Raw genomic sequence first — 23551 nt, 5'->3', positions numbered from 1 at the left:
ATTCAAACAAAAAATAAGAAAAATGAACGATAATGTGAAAGTGCTAAAAAGTAATTTATAGTTGTAAATATTTACATAGAAAGGAAAAAAGTCACAAGTTTACAATGTCAACTTATATTTAGAAACCAAATTACAACAAAATAAACCAAAGCTAGCGAAAAGAAAATATGATGGTGAATTTTTTGTGAACCAATGTAACTGATTAGATATTATTTCTGAGTGTGAGGGTGTTTCCATACACCATGCACATGCTTTGATCTATTTTTGAATTGATTTATTTTGTAAAATGTGTCATATATATGCATAAATAAAATATATATGATAGATATAGATATAGATATAGATATAGATATAGATATAGATATAGATATAGATATACATATACATATACATATACATATACATATACATATACATATACATATACATATACATATACATATACATATAGATGGTAAATGAAAGTATCAACAGTAGACTAGATCAAGTAGAAGAAAGTCTATCAGGTGTTATAGACAAGGTGAGGGAAATAATACTTTCAGATAGCAACAAAGAAAAATAATGGACTCAAGTAGACTGCAACTTTTCAAGACTCTAGGATATGGTGAAGAGACTAAAGAATCCTGTTATATTATTACAAGTTAAAAGTATAGAAACCTGTTCAATGATAGCACAGCACAAATTTCCCCAGATTTATATATATGGATATTTAAGAACAGGAGGTATTTATAACACAAAATAGATATGACCGAAAAAGAACACCACTACCAGTATAATTGAAACAGTAATACTGCAGAAGAAGAGTGTTGAAATCTTCAAGTGAAAACCACTATCTTACTGACAAAGAATGGAGTTAATTACAAATCCTAAAAGTCAATAACTACAAACAGTATTACTGCATCATCCAATTGTCCTTTCAAATCAATGGAGACATAATGAACTTTCAAAATAAGCATAAATTAAAGCAATTTATGATGACTAAACCAGCACTGCAGAATGTATATGGAGGAATCCTACAGATAGATGGAGAAGAAAGTTATAAACCCAAGAGTTCAGGGAAAAAAATTCATAAAAGGAATACATTATAATTAGGACATAAACATATTCAATTAGTAAACTAGCACTTAACAGAAAAATAAAAGAACAAGCTACTCAAAAGTAACAAGATAAATGAATGCAAAAATCAGCAAACACTTTTCATTAGTAGGCTAAATGCATATGTCACTGATTCTTCCTTTAAAAGAAGCAGACAGAATGACTAGAGCAGAAAAAAAAATATATATATATACATATATATATATATCTGAGGAAGAAGAATGAGGACACCCAGGCTTGACTCTCCAAGGAATTAAACTAGGAAAAAGTATGGCAGCACCTATCAGAAGAGGAGAGTGACAACCAAACATCTTTAGTTTAATACCAATATAAAATAGGAGAAATTAGAGTAGGTTAAAATATCCAGATTTCTTTCTGGAGATATTCATTCCTAAATCTAGTAAACCACCCCTCCCCCACTTCCACTAAGAAGTGACTAGAGCCAAGGTTGGGACAAGTAGCTTCAGAATATCAGCACTGTACTCTCAGTAGTAAACAATTTAAAGAGAAAAAAGAATAAGAAAAGGAAAGGAAATGAGACAAAAGTTGTACATGGGTCTAGACCCTGAGAAAATCCTTTCTTCCTGTCCCCAAACGAAAGCAGACCTGAGATATCATTGGGAAGTGATCCTTGCTCAGCTGGTAGCTTGATGGCAACCAGAACTTCCATGAACTATATTCTTGTGAAACTCAAACCTATTGCCATTTGACTATGTACTGATATTTGGCCAGAATATCACTCCAATATGGGAAGTAACTTTGAATAAGAACCATACAGCATTTGAGAAGTAGAAAACTGCTCAGAGCCAGTCTGCTGAGGAGCACACACAGATTCCTCGCAGTGTATCTGATGTTAGGAAAAGAGCTAGCCAAGAGCAAAGTGAGTAATGGCAGCTCACACCAGAGGGACAAATCAGGGGTGTGGCCAGCATCTGTTAACCATCTCAAAATGCAAAATGATCAGCCCAAAGTTATGACAAATATATGTGATCCCAAGAAGTAATAGTTCTGGGGAAAGAAAATGAATCTCCACAGGAACAAAAATGAAACTAGATTTCTGATGCTGTATGAAATTCTCCAAATTGACCAAAAACCTTAATGGAAGACCTAAAACTCTAAAGATGTTAGAGGAAAAATTAGACAAAAACCATTTCAAGATATTGGCCTAGATACAGAGCTTCTGAACAGGACTCCAGCTGCTAAGAAAATAATGCCAAGAATTGAGAAATGAGACCTCCCCAAAGCATAAGTCTTCTTCATAGCAAAGGAACCTGTTAACTTAGTGAATAGAGAGTGTACAGGATGAGTCATTGCTGTCAGCTGATAGAGGGTTAATATGTAAAATACATGAAGATGTCAAAAAGTAAACACAATAAATCAAACAACCCAGTGAATCAATGGGTTAATGAACTGAACATTTCTCAAAGTATGAGATCCAAATATCTAATAAACATGTTAAAACATGCTTAACCTTACCAGCCACTAAAGGTATGCAAACTAAACCTACATTGAAAAGTGAATAACAAAGATAATACCATGTAAGAAATCACAGGCCCTGAAAAAGAAAATTTATACATTCTCTCTCAAATGTAGAACCTAACTTTGAATGATTGTGTGAATGTAAATAAGAGGAGATGAGAAAGGAAGCTAGATAGGACTTAATGAGAGAGGAAGAAATATGGATAAAGAAGAAGGACAAAAGGTTACATGTAACATAAAAGTGAGAGACAGACTAGCAGGTGGGTAACAAGTGGAGAGAGAATAGTGGGGGGCATAGGGAAACAGAATTATATGAAAATGATTCATAATGAAACCTAATTGTATGTCTTTAGGCTTAAAATAAAATTAAATTTCAAAAAAGTAACAAAAAAAATAAACTAACCACAAACTCTGATAAGGATATGGATAAAAAAGAATCCTTATACAATGTTGGTGAAAATGTAAATTACCTCACCCACTTTGGAAATCAATATATCGGTTTTTCAGGAAACTAAAATGTAGTTCCACCATATTATCTAGCTATAGCACTCATGGGCCTTAACCTAAATAAATCCAAGCCAATATATCACAGAACACATTAAAGCTCATTGCAGCACTATTTACAATGGCTAAGTTATGTAATCAGCCTAGGTTTCCAACAACAGAGGAATGGCTAAAATAAAAACCATGATTTCTTTAGCTATAAAGAAGAATGAAGTTGTATCAGCTATTGATACTGCATTATGAAAATTACTTGAGAGTTTCTATGAAATATTCATCAAATTCTAACAATATTCCTCCTCAAAGTAGAAAACATGATCATAAAATATATAATAGATACAAAAGACCACAAATAACCAAACCAATGCTAAGTAATAAAAGACAGTTACATTGAAGTTATTGTACTACCTAATTTCAAAATATACCATAGGGCCATAGTAACAAAGACGGCATAATACTAGCACAAAACAGATACATAGTACAATGGAATAGAAGATGAAGAGATAAATCCACACAGTTATAGCCATCTGAATCTTGATAAAGGTACCAAAAACATACACTAGAGAAAAGACAACCTCTTTAATGAATGGTGTTGGGAAAACTGGATAGCTATACAAGTAGAAGTTTGAAACTAAATTCCTATGACACATTTTACAAAATAAATCAATTCAAAAATAGATCAAAGCATGTACTGGAGTGTTAAAACACTGAAAATACTAGAGAAAAATACAGGACAAATAATTCGATAGATAGTCCTAGACAACAATTTTCTGATAGACATTCAATGGTAGGTAATAGCAAAGAATTGAAAAGTGGAATTATAACAAGATGAAAACCTTATAAAAGACAAAGACAACAAAAAATTATCAAATTAAAGAGCTAGCCTAAAGTTATTACTAGGATTTTCTTTGCCACCACAGTTCTATGTCCATGACCACCTCAGATTATCTCTGCTGGAAATGAAGAGGCATGGTCTCTCCCCTTTTTGTTAGAAGCCCTTCAACAGGCAGTTAGAAAGTGTACTTATAAAAATGGACAATGGTATCAGACATTCCGTATAGGCTCATTCCATGTAGAACTAATATCCAGAATATAAAAAGAACTCAAAATTCAGCACAAAGGAATAATCCAATCAATAAGTAGGCCAAGAATCTGAAGACTCTTCAAAAGAAGTACAATTAGCCAATAAATATACACATTGAAAAAACGTTCGACGTTCACCTTCTTTAACCATCCCGGAAGTGTATATCAGAAGTGTATTGAGTTTCTATCTCATTCCAATCAGATGGTGATTATCAATACGAGGATATACGGAAAAGGAATCTTGTTACAATTTGATGTATAAATAAACTGGCTGAGAAATCAGTTGAGTTTCTCCATAAAATTAAAAATAGAACTACCCTTTTATCCTGCTATATCTTAATCATATGATAACAACACCTGTATAGTTTCATTTTATCAGGAGACAATTTAAATTTAAAAAGTCAAGTTATGAGATTAGCCTATGTACTCATCAATGGATGAATAAATAAAGAAAAATGAGAGATTCAAAATACAATAAAGTATTAATCAGGCATAAAAGTGCCATTTGCAGAAAATAATTATGCAATGGAGTCATCATTTTAAGTGATAAAGGCCAGACTCTGAAAGACATGTAGAACTTAGATTTTTAAATAAATGTGAGCAAGAGAAAGGGACAAGGAATCAGTGGGGAAAGGGGAAGGTAAAAGAGGGAATGAATATGGTCAAAGTGAGTCATACAAATGTATGGGAGTGTTATAAAGAAACCTTTTATATGATACTAAAAAGTGAAACAGAAAATTATAACAATTTTAACAAGCCAGTCACAATGGGATAAATTCTATTTGATCTACTCAAGTTTACAGAGTAGTCAGATTTGTAAAATAGAATTGTGGCTATCAAGAGACAGGAAATGGCTTAGCAAGTTATTGTTTAATTGACAGCTCCAGTTAGGAAAGAAAATCTTTTTGAACATGCAGCATATTGATGGTTGCAAAACAATGTGAATTTATTTAATAACAATAAATTACACACTTAAAATTTTTAGGAAGGTAAACTATTTGCTTATCACTACAAATAAAAATAAAAATGCTGTTGATGTCAATATTCTATGCACTCCAGATGCTTAAGTCCTTCTCCTAAAAAATCTATTTTCATTTCCGATTGAAATTCATATCTGCCAAAACAGGTTGGTAAAATATATATAATGTTACAAAGCTTATATCTGTGTTTTAAGAATTATTCTCATTTTTCGCTGTGCTAACAAGTGAAATTAATTCTATTGGTACTTATAAAGGGGTGTGTTTCAATGATGCAGTGACCTGAGTAAAACTCCATAAATGCAGGGGGAGTTTATGAAATGAAAGTCACTCCACAGTAATTAACCATAAGTCCTTATTGAAGGAATACATCACTGAAGAAAATCTACAGCTAGATGGAGCTCAGGAGCACACAATCACATGGTCCCAGATGCTAATACTTCTAACAAAACAGTCTTCCATGCCATAGCAGCTTTATCTGTCACAAAGGATGGGGTGCATATTGGGATTTGGTGGCCTAGAGAAGGTAAACTCATCTGAATTCCTACTTAGCCGATTAAACATTTATCATATGTGGCTTATAGTAGTTACAGCTATTTGGAGGCTGTTAATGCAATTGTAAAGGCCACATGTAAATCTTTTGTTTAAATAAGGACTCAGCTCTTTACAGAGAAAGCACAAGTTCTCTGACTTCTGCTCTTGAGCTGGTCCATACCTGCTCCTTTCCTCCCTGGTGGCACCCACCAATGTGAGCTAATAATGAGCAATGGAATTTCCTTTATATTCAAACACATTTATAAGCCTATACAGAATGTCTGATACCATTGTCCATTTTTATAAGTACACTTTCTAACTGCCTGTTGAAGGGCTTCTAACAAAAAGGGGAGAGACCATGCCTCTTCATTTCCAGCAGAGATAATCTGAGGTGGTCATGGACATAGAACTGTGGTGGCAAAGAAAATCCTGGTAATAACTCTATTGATTGTATGAACAGATAGCAACATTGCAACTATCCAGTTCTGCTACAGCTGTACAAGAGCAGACATAGATAATTAACAAATTAGGTATAGCTACATCTCAACAAAACTTTATTTACAAAAATAGTTGGCAAGTCAGATTTAGCACCCAAGAAATAGTACCAACCTTGCTTCTTCAATCTCCTACAATGTCTTCTTTGTGTTAACATTTCTACCATAAAGTGATTTTACATTTTTCTCTTTAGATGTCTCTTCAGGAATATGAACTCATAAAAGGAGAATATGTAATGTGATTTCTAAACTCAATGCCACTAATCCCCTCAATGAGTATCTTCTGCATACCAATTCTATGTCCAACATGATTCTAAGGAGCAAAGTATTCATAGTTGGTTCTCAAAAAGCTGGTTGAAATATGATAATAGACAAATAAAGGAAAAATAAGGTCACACTGTGATAATGGGGAAGATTAGTTTAGAAATTAACAAATAACGTTGCTCTCCTTCACCAGAGCCCAGTGCTGTTTGGAAAAGTGTTTGGATGTGAAGTGGGTTGGAGTGCATGTAGGCCATGGAGATCATGTTCCTGATTCTTCAGAAGAATCCAGAAGACATGTACATCCTGTGCCTGCTCCCTTTTCTTCTGGAGCTGTCAGTCTAGTACGCTGGGGAAGGATTTTTGCCCTTCATAGAATCCTCTGGATCCTCAAAAGACTCTGTTTCCTCTAGATTTACCTCCAACTAGCCAAATAATAGACTGAAATTAGTTTAGGTCTAATGGAAGGTGGTGAATATCTTTAAGATTTGTGGAGGCTAATTTGAGGCCATAGGTTATGGAAGGCTTGTATTGAAAAGTAGTGTGGGACTCCAGTCTCTTCCTCTGTCATTTTTCCATCCAGCCATGGGATACCACTTCTTTTTTTTTTTTTTTTTTTTTTAATTTAATTTATTAGTTTTCTTTTCAGTAAATACAGGCAGTTTGGTACCATTATTTAGGCTCATCTGTGATCTACCCCCACCCATTAGACCCTCCTTATTATTGAAAATGGGTCGTGCATTGTGGAGTTAGCCCCCAGTTATTAGTATGATAAATGTCTCTGAAAATCATGACCCAACATGTAATTCTGACATTCTTTCCGCCCCCTCTTCCGCAAGATTTCCCTGAGCCATGTTGGGTTCATTTTTGGTCTGCTTCAGTGCTGAGGTGTTGGGGGCCTCTGAGGCTCTGGCTCTCTGATTTGGTAGGAGTTGATTTTTCTCTGAATTGATCTCCTTCCCCTTTGTGCTGGTATCCAGTTCACAGGAAAACATCACCCTTGCTTATTTCGCCAGTTGTCCTTAGTTTCAGTTGGGCCCCTTCTGAGGTATGTTGGGGCAGCTCTCTTCTTAGGATCTGCATCTATCTGGAAAAGAGAAGCAGATTCTCCAACGGAGAGTGAGTTAGCACCCAGAAAATTGAGATAACACTTACTTTTTTGATAGACAGTTTGATAGGTGTAGGCCCTCTTATACCCCGTGATTGATGGTAGCTTGATATTGTAGAGTGGGCTTGTGTTTGGGTATGGTTCTGACTTGTTTCCCAGCTCCAGCTAAGGGTCTAGTACCTCTCATCCCACATACTACACTCAGCTGTAACTAATTTGTCACTAATATGACACCAAAAAGCAACTGGGAAAACTGACTACAGAAACCTCAAGAAGTATGAGTGAATATAAGCCTTTCCTCTGTTTAAATAGGTCATCTCAGGTAGAACCACAGAATGCCAACTTATACTCTCTAGATTATCAATAACCCATTTACCAATGCCAAAAAGATCATCTACACTTAAGCTTAATTAGATGTGATCACCAATTTATATTGCAACATGTATTAGTCAGTCATTTAGGACCACTCTATTTTAGTTTCAGTCCAACCAAGAAACTCTTTCCATGCTGTAGATTTTGAGAAATTATCTTTATTTTGATACTACACTTAAATATATACTGGTGTCCCAGTTAAGATGGCAGGGTAGGTACCATGCCAAAGCAGCCTGGGGGAAAAAAAGACCAAAAAATTCAGCAAAATACACACTTTTACTAAAAAGTGAGGCATATAGGAAATTGAAGCAGCAGCGGAGAAGTAGAAGAGATCCAGAGCATCCACAGCCCGCACAGGCCGGCAAAAGCGGCCCAGGCAGCTCCACCAACCACGGCAGTGGTGCACCAGAAAGCCGCCAGACTCGGCTGCAGCCACAGGAAAAGCCAGGTGTGGGGAGCTTCCACTCACACAAGCGCTCTCCGTAAACGTGAAGGGAGAGCGGCAGTGAGCAATGGAGGAGCAGACCACAAGGTAGAAGAAAACATGGAACAGCAAGAGAAACAGAGCAGCTGTGGCTCCCACCACTCCCCCATGGCCTGAGACCAGCTCCAGCTAACAGAGCAGCAGTCCCCGGACCTGGCCACGCCAACTTGGACCGACAGTGGGACCCAAGCAGGAACAGAGTCCGGCAGCAACATCAGCACCTCCAACACCGGTAACAGCGGCCCCAGCAGCAGGAGAACCAGGAGTGGCAGCAACGGCAGACCCAGCAACAGCAGATTCAGTGGCAACAGCGGCAGTGGACCCAGCAGCAGCAGCTTCAGCAGCAGCAGTGGCTCCAAAAGTGGCAGCTACAGCAGCAGCAGCAGCAGAGGCAGCAGCAGCCACGGTGGGCCCAGCAGCAGCAGCTTCAGCTGCTGACAGACCCAGCAGAGGCAGCTTTAGCAGCAGCATTTCCAGCAGCCGGGGTGCTGATCTGCAGAGCCACAGTTGCCAGGCTTGGATTGCCCCACAGGAAAAGCCAATGCCCAGCTCCAGAAATCAGAACAGCATCCCGACGACCCAGGCAGCAACTTGACTGAGATGAAACTCATCCAAGGTAAATGGGATTGCACCAGGGAAAGGTCTCACTTAGTGACAAGCTGACTTGGATCCCTCAACAGACCAGAAATCTTAACCTGTATGTTGATAGAGGATCTGGTTGTTATAATAAGTACTCTGGCATACATACTTGGAGCTGTTTTTGATTGAATGGGTAGAGTGTTTAGTTAACTTTTAGAATCTACCTGTATTTTATCCCACTCAGCCTACTTGAATACTACCATAGCAGGGAAACTCAACCCCTAGGAGCACCTTTGTAGATAATCTGAGAGTCTTAAGAGCCACACCTAACACCTTAAGCTCCTACCCTGAAAATATATAACATCAAATCAATTGATACAGCTAAGAACACCCAGATAGCTAGAAAACCAAGCATTAACTTAATCCAAGATGCAAAAATATATACATTGTAATACAAAAAACACTAAAAAGCAAGACTATATAAATCCACCTAAAAGTATTAATGCATCAGAAATGACCTCCAGTGAGAAAGAGTTAGAGGAAATGCCTGAGAAAGATTTCAAAAGAATGATTATAAATATGTTCAAAGAAGTCAGAGAACAAATCCAAGAAGTCAAAGAGAAACTTGAAGAGGAAATCAAAGGAACCAAAGCAGATGCAGGACACTAATTTCATGAAATAAAGAAGGCAATACAAGACATATGTAAGGAAATAGAAATAATAAAGAAAACCCAGTCAGAATTACTAGCAATGAAGAACACAGTTAATGAAATTAAAAAATCTATAGAAAATCTCACCAGTAGAATAGATGAAGGTGAGGACAGAATATCTAAGCTAGAAGACCAGGTGGCAGATCTAATACAGGCCAACAAAGAGAAAGACAAACTTATAGAAAAGTAAGAGTGGGAATTTCAAGATATTTGGGACACTATGAAAAGATCCAATATAAGAATTCAGGGCATAGTAGAAGGAGAAGAATTGCACTCAAAAGGCATAGTAGGCGTCTTCAACAAAATCATAGAAGAAAATTTCCCCCAAATTGGGAAAGAGGTGTGAATGCAGATACAGGAATCCTTTAGAACCCCAACCAGACAAAACCTGGAAAGAAGCTCTCCTCACCATATTACAATCAAACTTCCAAACACAGAAACCAAAGAACAAATATCGAAAGCAGTTAGAGAGAAAAATCAAGTTACCTACAAAAGCAAGCCCATCAGGATTACAGCAGATTATTCAACACAAACTTTAAAAGCCAGAAGGGCTTGGAGTGATATATTCCAGGATCTGAAAAATAACAACTGTCAACCAAGATTACTTTATCCTGCAAAGCTATCCATTCAAATAGATGGAGAAAAAAGAACATTCCATGACAAAAACAGGTTAAAGGAGTATTTGAAGACAAAACCAGCTCTACAGAAAATACTTGATAGAATCCTCCATGATGAAGAAAAGGAAATGCTCACATATAAGGAACCTAGAAAAAACAAGCAATACTCAAATACTAGTTAACACAAGAGAGCACAGGTAGAACCAGAACCACAAAAAAAAAAAAAAAAAGGCAAACATAAATACACAACTTTCAATAATATCTCTTAATATCAAAAGCCTCAATGCCCCAATGAAAAGACATAGGTTTGCAGACTGGGTTAAAAAGCAGGATCCTACACTTTGTTGTCTCCAAAAATCTCACCTTTCTACAAAGGATAGAGATTATCTTAGGGTGAAATGTTAGAAGACAGTGTTTCAAGCAAATAGGCTTAGAAAATAAGCATGGGTTGCTATCCGAATATATGACAAGTTAGACTTTAGTCCAATGTTAGTCAAGAAAGATATGGAAAGTCACAGTATATTGATTAGGAGCACACCCCAACAGGAGGACATTATAATCCTAAACATATATACACCTAACATGGGGGCTCCCAAATTCATCAAACAAACACTATTAGAACTAATGTCACAGATAACACCAAACAGAGTGGTGGTGGGTGACTTTAACACCCCACTCTCATCAATTGACAGGTCATCCTGGGAAAAAATAAACAGAGAGGCATTTGCACTAAATAAGGTCATAGAAGGAATGGACCTAACAGGTATATACAGGACATTTCATCTAAATGCTGCAGAATATACATTCTTTTCAGCATCACATGGAACAATCTCTAAAATAGACCATATATTAGGACACAAAGCAAATCTTAACAAATTCAGGAAAATTGAAATAATTCCTTCCATTCTATCTGACCACAAGGGAATTAAACTACAAATCAGTAGAAAGAAAGGCTATAGAGCATACACAAAATCATGGAAACTAAACAATACACCACTAAATGATGAATGGGTCAATGAAGAAATCAAGAAGGAAATCAAAAAATTTTTAGAGTAAAATGATAATGAGAACACAACATATCAAAATCTCTGGGACACAATGAAGGCAGTTCTAAGAGGTAACTTTATAGCCTTAAGTGCCTATAATAAGAAACTAGAAAGGTCACAAGTTAACGACCTGATGCTTCATCTTAAAGCCCTGGGAAAGAAGAACAAGGCAAACCAAAAAATCAGTAGGCGGGAAGAAATGATAAAGATTAGGGCAGAAATTAATGAAATAGAAACAAACAAACAAACAAAAAATCCAAAGAATTAATGAAACAAAGAGTTGGTTCTTTGAAAGGATAAACAAGATTGATAAACCCTTAGCAAATCTGACCAAAAGAAAGAGAGAAGAGACACAACTTAATAAAATCAGAGATGAAAAAGAACATCACAACAGATTCCAGAGAAATTCAAAAAATCATAGGGACATACTATAAAAGCATATACTCCACAAAGTATGAAAATTTGAAAGAAATGGATGATTTCCTTGATTTATATGACCTACATAAATTAAATCAAAATGAGATTATTCATTTAAATGGACCTATAACAAACATGGAGATCCGAACAGTTATCAATAATCTCCCAACTAAAAAAAGCCCAGGCCCAGATGGATTCACTGAAGAATTTTACCAGATCTTTAGGGAAGAGCTAACACCATTCCTTCTTAAGCTTTTCCAGGAAATAGAAAAAGAAGGAATTCTACCAAACTCCTTCTATGAGGCCAGCATCACCCTGATACCAAAACCAGGCAAAGATAGAACAAAGAAAGAAAATTACAGACCAATCTCCCTCATGAACATAGAGGCAAAAATTCTCAATAAAATATTGGCAAACAGAATATAAGAGTATATCAAAAAGATCATTCACCCTGACCAAGTAGGCTTTATTCCAGAGATGCAGGGATGGTTCAATATACACAAATCTATAAATGTAATACAATATATAGATGGGTTGAAGGACAAAAATCACATGATCATCTCATTGGATGCAGAGAAAGCATTTGACAAAATCCAACATCCCTTCATGATAAAAGTCCTACAGAGACTGGGAATAGAAGGAACATATCTCAATGTAATGAAAGCTGTTTATGACAAGTCTACAGCTAACATACTACTAAATGGGGAAAAACTGGAGGCTTTTCCACTAAAATCAGGGACAAGACAAGGGTGTCCACTGTCCCTACTGTTATTTAATATAGTTCTGAAAGTCTTAGCCATAACAATAAGGCAAAAGACACACATAAAAGGGATACAAATTAGAAAGGAAGAGATCAAGTTATCATTATTTTCAGATGACATATTTCTATACATAAAGGACCCTAAAACTTTACTAGCAAACTGTTACAGCTGATCAAAACCTACAGTCATGTAGCAGGATACAAAATAAATACACAGAAATCAGTAGCCTTCATATATGCTAACAACAAACATGCAGAGGATGAAATAGGAGAGTCACTCCCATTCACAATTGCATCTAAATAAATAAATAAATAAATAAATAAATAAATAAATAAAGTACCTTGGAATAAACCTAACCAAGGAAGTAAAGAATCTCTACAGTAAGAACTTTAAAACTCTATAGTGATAAATTGCAGAAGACACTAGAAAGTGGAGAAACATACCCTGTTCCTGGATTGGAAGAATCAATATTGTGAAAATGGCAATCTTACCAAAAGCAATCTACACATTTAATGAAATCCCTATCAAAATTCCAAAAGCCTTCTTCATGGAAATAGAAAAACAATCCAATAATTCATTTTGAATCACAAAAACCCTCAAATGTCTAAAATAATACTGAGCAACAAAAATAAGGCTGGTGGTATCACCATACCTGATTTTAACCTATACTACAGAGCCATGGTAACAAAAACAACGTGATACTGGCACAGAAACAGACATGTAGATCAGTGGAACAGAATAGAGGACCCAGATGTAAGCCCAAGTAGCTATAGCCACCTGATATTTGATAAAAATGCCCAAAATACTCATTGGAGAAAGACAGCCTATTCTGCAAATGGTGTTGGGAAAACTGGATATATATCTGCAGAAGGATGAAAATAGATTCTTCTTTCTCACCATGCACAAGAATTAAGTCCAAATGGATTAAAGACCTTAACATCAGACCTGAAACTCTGAAACTGCTGGAGGAAAAATAAGGGGAAACCCTTCAACATATTGGTCTTGGCAAAGACTTTCTTAATACAACCCCAATTGCTCAGGCAATAGAACCACAGATTAATCACTGGGACCTCATGAAATTACAAAGATTTTGCTCTGCAAAGGACACAGTGATAAAAGCAAAGAGGCAACCTACAGAATGGGAAAAAAATTTTCGCCAGCTATATATCTGATAGAGGATTAATATCTTGGATATACAAAGAAAAACAGCTAAATAATAAGGTATCAAACAAGCCAATCAACGAATAGGCTATGGAGCTAAATAGAGCATTCTCAAAGGAAGAAATACGAATGGCATATAAGCATCTAAAAAAATGTTCTACGTCACTAGTCATTAGGGAAATGCAGATTAAAACTACATTGAGATTCCATTTCAACTCCTGTCAGATTGGCCACCATCATGAAAACAAATGATCATAAATGTTGGCGGGGATGTGGAAAAAGAGGAACCCTTCTACACTGGTGTGAATGCAATCTGGTCCAGCCATTGTGGAAATCAGTGTGGAGGTTCCTAAAACAGCTAAAGATTGATCTACCGTATGACCCAGCTAAAGCACTCCTAGGCATTTATCCGAAGGAATCATCTCATTTCCTTAAAAGTACATGCTTAACCATGATTATAGCTGCTCAATTAATAATAGTTGGGAAATGGAACCAGCCTAGATGTCCCTCAACTGATGAGTGGATAATGAAGATGTGGCACATTTATTCCATGGAGTTCTACTCAGTGGTAAAGAAAAATGAAGTTATGAAATTTGCAGAAAAATGGATGGACCTGGAAAGGATTATACTAAATGAGGTAACCCAGGCCCAGAAAGCCAAGTGCCACATGTTCTCTCTCATATGTGGATCAGATGATTGAGCTTCTGTGTGAGAATGAAAATACGTAGTAGCAGAGGCCAGTAAGTTAACAAGGAAACATAAAGGGAAGAGAAAGGAAGAGAGGAGGGTACTTAATAGGTTGATATTGTATATATGTAAGTACAGTGATTGTGATGGGGAGGTAATATGATGGAGAATGGAATTTCAAAGGTGAAAGTGTGGGGGGGGAGGGAGGGAATTACCATGGGATATTTTTTTTTATAATCATAGAAAATGCTATTAAAAGTTAAAAAAAAATAAACTGAAACAATAAATAAATAAATATATAAGGAAGGTCAGTAAAATAAAAATGAGAAGGAGTTGAAAACGGATAAAGATGAATGTTCTGTGTGTTGTTCTTAGATTGGGGGAGGTCTTCCTTGGGCTATATGTCTGCCTTACTACTTTCTTCCTGTAGGTGGGTCTTCTCTCAGACCCGAAGGACTTACTGAAATTTGCTGACAAGCTGAGGATTTTAGGATTTTGCAGCACTTTGTGACTGCAGCTTTAGCTGAGAGAGATTGTAAGAGCCATGAGCAGAGGCCTTCCCCATATTGTTTGTGATACGTATTAGCCAAACCTAGCAGAAACTAGGAAATAGAATAAAGTATAAAATACAGTTTTCACTCCAGTCCAAGAAATTCAGAGCATAGGGTCTAATGATTGGTAAAGGTTTGAGCAAGGATCATTAAATATTCACAAATTGGACCCTCAAATATATGATTTAACATATTAGGTTTTGTTGTAGGTCTCAGCATATAAAGTAAAATATATGAATATGAATTACATTTTTATAGTGATAATAGTTTTAGCCAGCAGTTTCCTACTACTTTGTATATCTAATTTTGTGAATTTGAGCTTTAGTTTTTCTTTTGCAAGGTTCTTTTGTTTCATAATTAACTTATATTTTATCATTTGTACAACACCAGTTGTTCACCTTATTAAATGCTGAAGTATAAAATGTGTTAACAGACATCACACTTCAGAGGCCTTGGATGAAGATGTCCATGTAGGTCACATTGTCAGCATTTGTAGTGTGATGAGGAGGAAACATAGAACTGATGACATTTTATAACATGGATAAAATTCCTAGATTTTTCCCATTTTGAAAATGATAAGAGATTTTTCAGTAAGATTGCTGCATAGAAGTCACACTAATCCAGTTGAGGGAGGTATTTGAGCAAAACCATAGCAAAATACAGTCTATGTCTGAAAAGTGAGGGTGTATAGGTTTTTAAAGATCTATCAGAAAGGAGGAAATCAGCCTGAATCAAAATTTCCAAAGAATAAATGAAACAAAGAGTTGGTTCTTTGCAAAGAAAAAGAAGACTGATAAACCCTTAGCAAACCTGACCAGAAGAAAGAGAGAAGAGACAAAAATTGATAAAATTAGAGTTGACAAAGTCACCATTACAACAGATGCCTGTGAAATTCAGAAAATTATAAGGATATACTTAAGAATATATATGCCTCTAAATCTGAAAGAAATGGATTTCTTCCTTGATTCATGATCTACAAAAATTAAATCACGGTGAGATAAGCCATTTGCATAGGCCTACAACAACTATGGAGAACCAAGCAGTTATAAAGTCTCTCAACTAAAAAAAGCCCAGGCCTAGATGGATTCACTGGATAATTTTACTAGACCTTCATGGAAGAACTAACACCACTGCTTCACAAATTTTTCCATAAAGTATAAAAGGAATGAATTCCACTGAACTCTTTCTATGAAGCCAGGATCACCCTGACACAAAAACCAGACAAAGACAGAACCAAAAAGAAAAAAGACTGAAATCTCTCATGAACATAGATGCAAAAATTCCCAACAAAGTATTGGCAAACAAAATACAATAATATATCAGAAAGATTATTTAGCCTGACCAAGTAGGCTTTATCCCAGAGAAGCAGGGATGGTTCAACATACACAAATCGATAATGCACTATGTAAATGGACTAAAGGTCTGAAGGAAAAAAATAAATCACATTATCATCTCAATAGAAACAGAAAAGGCATTCACCGAAATAAAATATCCTTTTATGGTAAAAGTTGTATAGAAACTGGGAATAGAAGGAACACATTTGAATATAATAAAAGCTATGTATGACAAACCTACAGCCAGCATGATACTTAATGGGGAAAGCTTTGAAACTTTCCATTAAATTCAGGAAGAAGACAAAAGTGCTCACTGTCCTCACTTCTATTTAATGCAGTTCTGGAAGTCCTAGCTATAGCAATAATGCAATAGACACTCATAAAGGGGACACAGATTAGAAAAGAAGAGGTCAAATTATTATTTGCAGATGATTCTATATATAAAGGATCCTAAGGACTCTACCTGCAAACCATTATAGCTGATAAGACTTTATAGCAATGCAGCAGGATACAAAATAAACACAGAGAAGTCAGTAGCTTTCATATTTACTAACATCAAACATGTGGAGAATGAAATCAGGGAATCTCTCCCATTCACAATTTCCTCAAAAATAAATAAATAAATAAATAAATAAATAAATAAATAAATAAATACAGTACCTTGGAATAAACCTAACCAAGGAAGTGAAGCCTCTCTTCAATGAGAACTTTAAAACACTCAAGTAAGAAACTGCAGAAGACACCAGAAAATGGAAAGACATCTCATGTTCTTGGATTGGAAGAATCAATATTGTGAAAAATGACAAGACTTCCGATCACCTACCTGTGCTGCAAATCCCAGGGAAAGAAAGGCAAGACATTAAGGGTTTCCCGGGTCTTCTTGTCAGTGGGAGGGAACAGAGGAGGGGGAGACATGGAATTGTGGATCCCCTTGTGGGTAGGTAGACCACTCCTCCCACCACATAGCCAACACGCCCTGCCGCCACTGCCACCATGCTCCGATTGCAAGCCAATCGCACGTCAATCATTCACTGATTGATCCCTGTATGCGGAAGCTTAAACTGCTCTGCACACTTGCCCACATTACTGCTCCTGCCACTACAGGTTCAGTGAGCCCAATCCCAGAGCAACTGCCACAAAAGCCCAGAATGTGTCTCTCGCTTGTGCCAGCTCAGGTGCCACCCCCTACCTGCCTGCTGCATGGGCCATCTGCCAATCTAGAAGTGGGGAGCACAGACTGTTTCAGGGTCCCAGTGTTCCCAGCCAGAGTTTGGGCAGCTCCAATGCAGGCAGCTGTGGTGCACAACACTTGAGAATTCAGGCAACTTTGGTGCCCCTCTCAGGCAATAGATAGGTGGCTTTGGCAAGAGGAAGCCAAAGCCCAAGCAGGCTGCTTGGAAACTTCCTCAGGCTGCCTCAGATTCCCATTGCACTAGAGCCCAAGTTGACCCCCCACCTACCTGCCCACACACTGTCATGGGCAGACCACAGCACAAAAGAAATAACATGAAACATCAAATAAGAGAAAATCCAGTTAGATCACCCAGTGCTAAAATGAATACATCTGACCAAAACATAGAAAAGTCATCAGGATCAGAACATCAAATTGAAGCTATAAGCAATGCAACCCTGACGAACCTACTGGTAGCACTTATAGGAAAGCAACTAAGGACCGATAATCATGTGGATGCTGCCATCACTAAGCTAGAATAAATTGATAAGAGATTAAAAGGAGTTCAAAGAGAGTTAATAGATTGAGGGAGAGTGAAAAAAAAAAAGAGCACCTTAAAAATTAGCTGGCTATACTAAATGAAGACATAAAGAAATGCAAGGATGAATTCCAAGAATCATCAAGAAAATCAGAAAATGATGTGAAAAGGGAGCTTGACAGAGCTATGGAAAGGATACATAGAAAAGTAGTAGAAAATGCAAACTGAATTGAACAAGTCCAAAACTCTCTAGAGGCTCTCAAGAATAGAGTCAGCCAAGTGGAAGATAGAAACTCTGATCTGGAAAGCAAGATGGAAGAAAGAGTTTGAGAGTTCAAAAATTTCAGTAAGTTCAAAAGTTCCTGGGAACAGAACATGAGGCTATTGTGGGATACACTTAAACGTCCTAATATCACAATCATTGGCATACCAGAAGGAGAAGAATTTCAGACCAAAGGCATGGAGAACTTATTTAACAAAATAGTTGAAGAAAACTTCCCCAGGTTCTTAAAAGAAAGACCAATCAAGATACAAGAAGCCAACAGAATGCCAAACAGAATGGAACAAAGGAGAAATACTCCAAGAAATATTATCATTAAGACTCTAAACATTGACACAAAGAGAAAATCCTAAAAGCAGCTAGGGAAAAATAACACACCACTTTCAAAGGTAACCCCATCAGAATTACTTCAGACTTCTCAATGGAAACCCTGAAAGGTAGAAGGGCCTGGAATTAAACCCTCCAAAGTTTAAGAACCTATGGCTTCCAACCCAAACTACTCTACCCGTCAAAAGTATCCCTCATAATAGATGATGAAAGAAAAACTTTCCATGGCAAAACTCAGCTTTACAATTAAATGAACACAAAACAAAACCTACAGAGAGTATTTCAGGAAATTCTCCACAAAGAAACAAGTAACCAAACTCAAATGCCTACAAGAAGCAGATCACAATAATCCAACTCAGAGTAGGTACAAAAACTTTGAAGCCTATGAAATAAACAACACACAATTACCATCACTATATGGCAGGAATCTCACAGTCATTACCCTAAATATTAATGGCCTTAATTCACCCATCAGGACATACAAGCTAACAGGATGGATCAAAAAAATTAGACCCCTCAATCTGTTGCTTTCAAGAAACCCACCTAACCATTAAAGACAGACACCTCCTCTGGGTGAAAGGGTGGAAAGCAATATTCCAAGCAAATGGGAATAAGAAACAAGCAGGCATAGCTATATTAATATTGGATAAAACAGACTTCAAACCAAAAATAATCAAAAAAGACAAAGAAGGCTACTTTCTACTTATCAAGGGAACGATCCATCAAGAGGATATTACAATCATAAATCTGTATGCACCAAACACAGGGGCACCACAGTTCATAAAAAAAAAAAAAAAAAAAAAAAAAAAAAAAAAACCTACTTGACAATAAAACAGAAATAACGACCAACACCATCATAGCTGGGGACTTCAATAAACCATTATCAGTAATAGACAGATCATCCAAACAGAAGCTCAACAGGGAAGTAAGAGAGCTCAACAAAACCATAGATCACTTAGACCTAACGGATATCTACAGAACTTTCCATCCCAAATCCACAGATGACACATTCTTCTCAGCAGCCCATGGAACATTCTCTAAAATAGACAATATACTGGGTAACAAACCTGCCTCCACATATTTAGGAAAATTGTCATATTCCCCAGCATGATATCATATCACAATGGTATATTACTAGAAATCAACAACAAAAGACTCTCCAAGAATCCCAACGGCACCTGGAAACCGAAGAGCACACTTTTAAACAATAAATGGACAGTGGATGAAATAAAGAATGAAATTGCAAAATTTCTGGAATTAAATGACAATGAGAACACATGATACCAAAATGTATGGTAAACAATGAAGGCAGTCCTCAGGGGAAAATTCATAGCACTCAATGACTTCATTAAAAAGACAGAAAGATCCCAAATCAACAACCTAAACATCCACCTAAATTTTCTTTGAAAAAATACACAATATTGAGAAACCCCTGCCCAATTTGATCAAGCAAAGAAGGAGAAGCTTCAAATTAACAAATTTCAAAATGATAAAGGAGAGATCACAACAGACATAAGAGAAATTGGGAGAATCATCAGGACTTATTTCAAAAACCTCTACTCCACAAAAGTGAATAATGTGGAGGAGATGGATAAATTCCTGGATGCATACCATCTATCAAAACTAAACTCAGAGCAGATTAATCACCTCAATGAACCCATCACACTCATGGAGATTGAAAAAGTAATAATAAAAAAAATAAACTCCCCCAGAAGAAGACTCCAGGACAAGAAGGCTTCTCAGCTGAATTCTATCAAACATTCATGGAAGAACTCACACCAATATTCCTCAAACTGTGCCACACAATTCAAGAACAGGGAAAGCTACCCAACTCCTTTTATGAAGCTAGTATCACCCTAAATCCAAAACCAGGCAGAGATGCCACAAGAAAATAAAACTACCAGCCTATTTACCTGATGAACTTAGATGCAAAGATCCTGAACAAAATCCTCACAAACCGATTCCAACAACACATCAAAAGCATTATCCACCTTGACCAAGTGGGATTCATCCCAGGAACACAAGGGCGGTTCAACATACAGAAATCTGTCAATGTAATACACCACATAAACAAGGTTAAACATAAAAACCACATGATCATTTCAATAGATGCAGAAAAGGCCTTTGACAAGATACAACATCACTTCATGATCAAAACATTGGAGAGAATTGGCATGGCTGGTTCATATCTTAACATATTAAAGGCAATAATATACAAAGTTCTAAAGCACAAATAATATTTAATGGAGAGAGATTGGAGGAATTCCCATTGAGATCAGGAAGAAGGGTTGTCCAATCTCACCTCTGTTTTTTAATATAGTACTGGAAGTCCTAGCTCAAACAATAAGACAGGAAAGGGAAATAAAAGGGATAAAATTTGGAAAGGAAGAAGTTAAGTTAGCTCTATTTGCTGATGACATGATTGTTTATGTAAGAGACCCATGAGACTCCATCCCAAAACTCTTGAAGGTGATCAACTCATATAGCAAAGTAGCAGGATACAAAATCAATGCACAAGAATCAGTAGCATTTCTATATGCAAATGACAAAGATACAGATAAAGAAATAAGGGACATAGTCCCATTTTCAATAGCAACAAATAAAATAAAATAAAATAAAATAAAATACCTTGGAATAATGTTAATCAAGGAAGTGAAATATCTATACAACGAAAACATAAAAACACTAAAAAAGAAATTGAGGAAGAAAGCTGCCGGCACGCGTAGTCCTCGGGTCTCGCTCTCCCCGGGCCGCCGTGTAATTTTTGAGCTACCAACCCGTGCATTTTTGCGGATAAATCTCGTGTGTCCTGATCGCCATGGCTCAGCTCCAGGCACGCTTTTACACTGAAAACAAGAAATACACAGTCGATGATGTTCCCTTCTCAATTCCTGCCACTTCGGAAATTGCTGACCTCAGTAGCATCATTAATAAACTACTTCAGGCCAAAAATGAGTTGCACAAGCATGTGGAGTTTGATTTCCTTATCAAGGGCCAGTTTCTGCGAATGCCCTTGGTCGAGCACATGGAACTAGAGAACATTTCATCGGAAGAGGTTGTGGAGTTAGAATATGTGGAGAAATACACCGCACCCCAGCCAGAGCAGTGCATGTTCCATGATGACTGGATCAGTTCAATTGAAGGGACAGAGGAATGGATCTTAACTGGTTCTTATGATAAGACTTCTCGAATCTGGTCCTTGGAAGGAAAGTCAATAATGACAATTGCGGGACATACAGATGTTGTGAAAGCTGTGGCTTGGGTAAAAAAAGATAGTTTGTCTTGCTGGCTCCTGAGTGCCTCCATGGATCAGACGATCCTCCTGTGGGAGTGGAATGTGGAGAGGAACAAGGTGAAAGCCCTGCACTGCTGCAGGGGTCATGCCGGCAGTGTGGACTCCATAGCTGTCGATAGCTCCGGGACTAAATTTTGCAGTGGTTCCTGGGATAAGATGCTAAAGATCTGGTCTACAGTCCCGACAGATGAAGAAGATGAAATGGAGGAGTCTACAGATCGTCCAAGAAAGAAACAAAAAACAGAGCAGTTGGGGCTGACAAGGTCAGGAAACAAAGTGTTTAATTGTATTTCCTATTCACCACTTTGTAAACGTCTGGCATCTGGAAGCGCAGATAGACATATCAGACTGTGGGACCCTCGAACTAAAGATGGTTCCTTGGTGTCACTGTCCCTGACCTCACATACAGGCTGGGTCATATCGGTGAAGTGGTCTCCTACCCATGAACAGCAGCTGATCTCAGGCTCTTTAGATAATATTGTCAAGCTGTGGGACACAAGAAGTTGCAAGGCTCCTCTCTATGATTTGACTGCTCATGAAGATAAAGTCCTAAGTGTGGACTGGACAGACACGGGGCTGCTTCTGAGTGGAGGAGCGGACAACAGGCTGTCCTCCTACAGATACTCTCCTACCACTTCCCACGTGGGCGCGTGACGACCACGGATAATTTCATCACGGACGCTTTTTCTTGTTGGGATTTTGTTTTGTTTTGTTTTGTTTGTTTTTGAGATTGGTAGAGTCTCACTGTAATGCCATAGACACTTTATAAATTAAACTGGTAGAGAATCATCAGATTCCATCATTAACACAGAGGCGGAAAACGCCCTTTTAAAGTTTGCATAATGGTTCACCCTTCATAATAGGGAACATTTTATTATTATTGTGTCTTTCTTTTGTGTTTATGAAATTATAGTATGTGGCATGTATTCTCTACCTTATGTAGACTCTTAAAATTAAACTGGTTTAAAATTAAAAAAAAAAAAAAAAAGAAATTGAGGAGGACTTGAGAAAATGGAAAGACCTCCCATGCTCCTGGATAGGCAGAATTAACATTGTGAAGATGACAATCCTCCCAAAGGCAATATATAGATTTAATGCAATTCCAATTAAAATCCCTACAGTGTTCTTCACAGAGATAGAAAAGAATGATCTCAAATTTCATATGGAAAGGCAGAAGGCCTTGCATATCCAAACATATCCTCAGCAAAAGAAATACCTCTGGTGGCATCACCATTCCTGTTCTTAAGCTATATTACAAAGCCATAGTAATAAAAACAGCATGGTACTGGCATAAAAACAAGAATATAGACCAATGGAATAGACTTGAGGACCCAGACTTTGGGTCAAGCAACTATAGCTACTTGATATTCGACAAAGGTCTGAACAATACTGGCTGGAAAAAAAAACAAACAAAAAAACAAAAAAAATAAAAAACAGTATCTTCAACAAATGGTGCTGGACAAACTGGATAAACACATGCAGGAAACTGAAACTTGATCCACACATTTCACCATGCACTACACTCAAATCCAAATGGATCAAAGACCTGAAAATAAGACAGGAAAATTGAATACTACTGGAAGAAAATTTAGGAAGTACTTTCCATGATATAGGAATGGAAAAAGACTTCCTGAACAAAACCCCAGTAGCTCACGATCTTAAACAGCCACTCAATCAGTGGGATCACAT

At 37.0% G+C, this 23551-nt stretch overlaps 1 protein-coding gene across 1 annotated transcript; it reads left to right on the top strand.

Annotated features, from left to right (window-relative positions):
* The first annotated feature begins 21288 nt into the window (after window positions 1–21288).
* LOC123461619 (ribosome biogenesis protein WDR12-like) lies at window positions 21289–22819 on the top strand. The gene has a single exon (XM_045152920.1). The coding sequence runs from the start codon at window positions 21386–21388 to the stop codon at window positions 22514–22516; it is 1131 nt and encodes a 376-aa protein (XP_045008855.1). The 5' UTR covers window positions 21289–21385; the 3' UTR covers window positions 22517–22819.
* The last annotated feature ends 732 nt before the right edge of the window (window positions 22820–23551 follow it).

This window comes from Jaculus jaculus, chromosome 6 (assembly GCF_020740685.1).
Source record: "Jaculus jaculus isolate mJacJac1 chromosome 6, mJacJac1.mat.Y.cur, whole genome shotgun sequence".
NCBI lineage: Eukaryota > Metazoa > Chordata > Mammalia > Rodentia > Dipodidae > Jaculus > Jaculus jaculus.
This window is presented reverse-complemented; position numbering and strand designations above follow the sequence as displayed.

What these genes read in the sequence shown, in the direction of transcription:
- LOC123461619 (XM_045152920.1), top strand. Translation starts at nt 21,386, where the DNA reads ATGGCTCAGCTCCAGGCACGCTTTTACACTGAAAACAAGAAATACACA.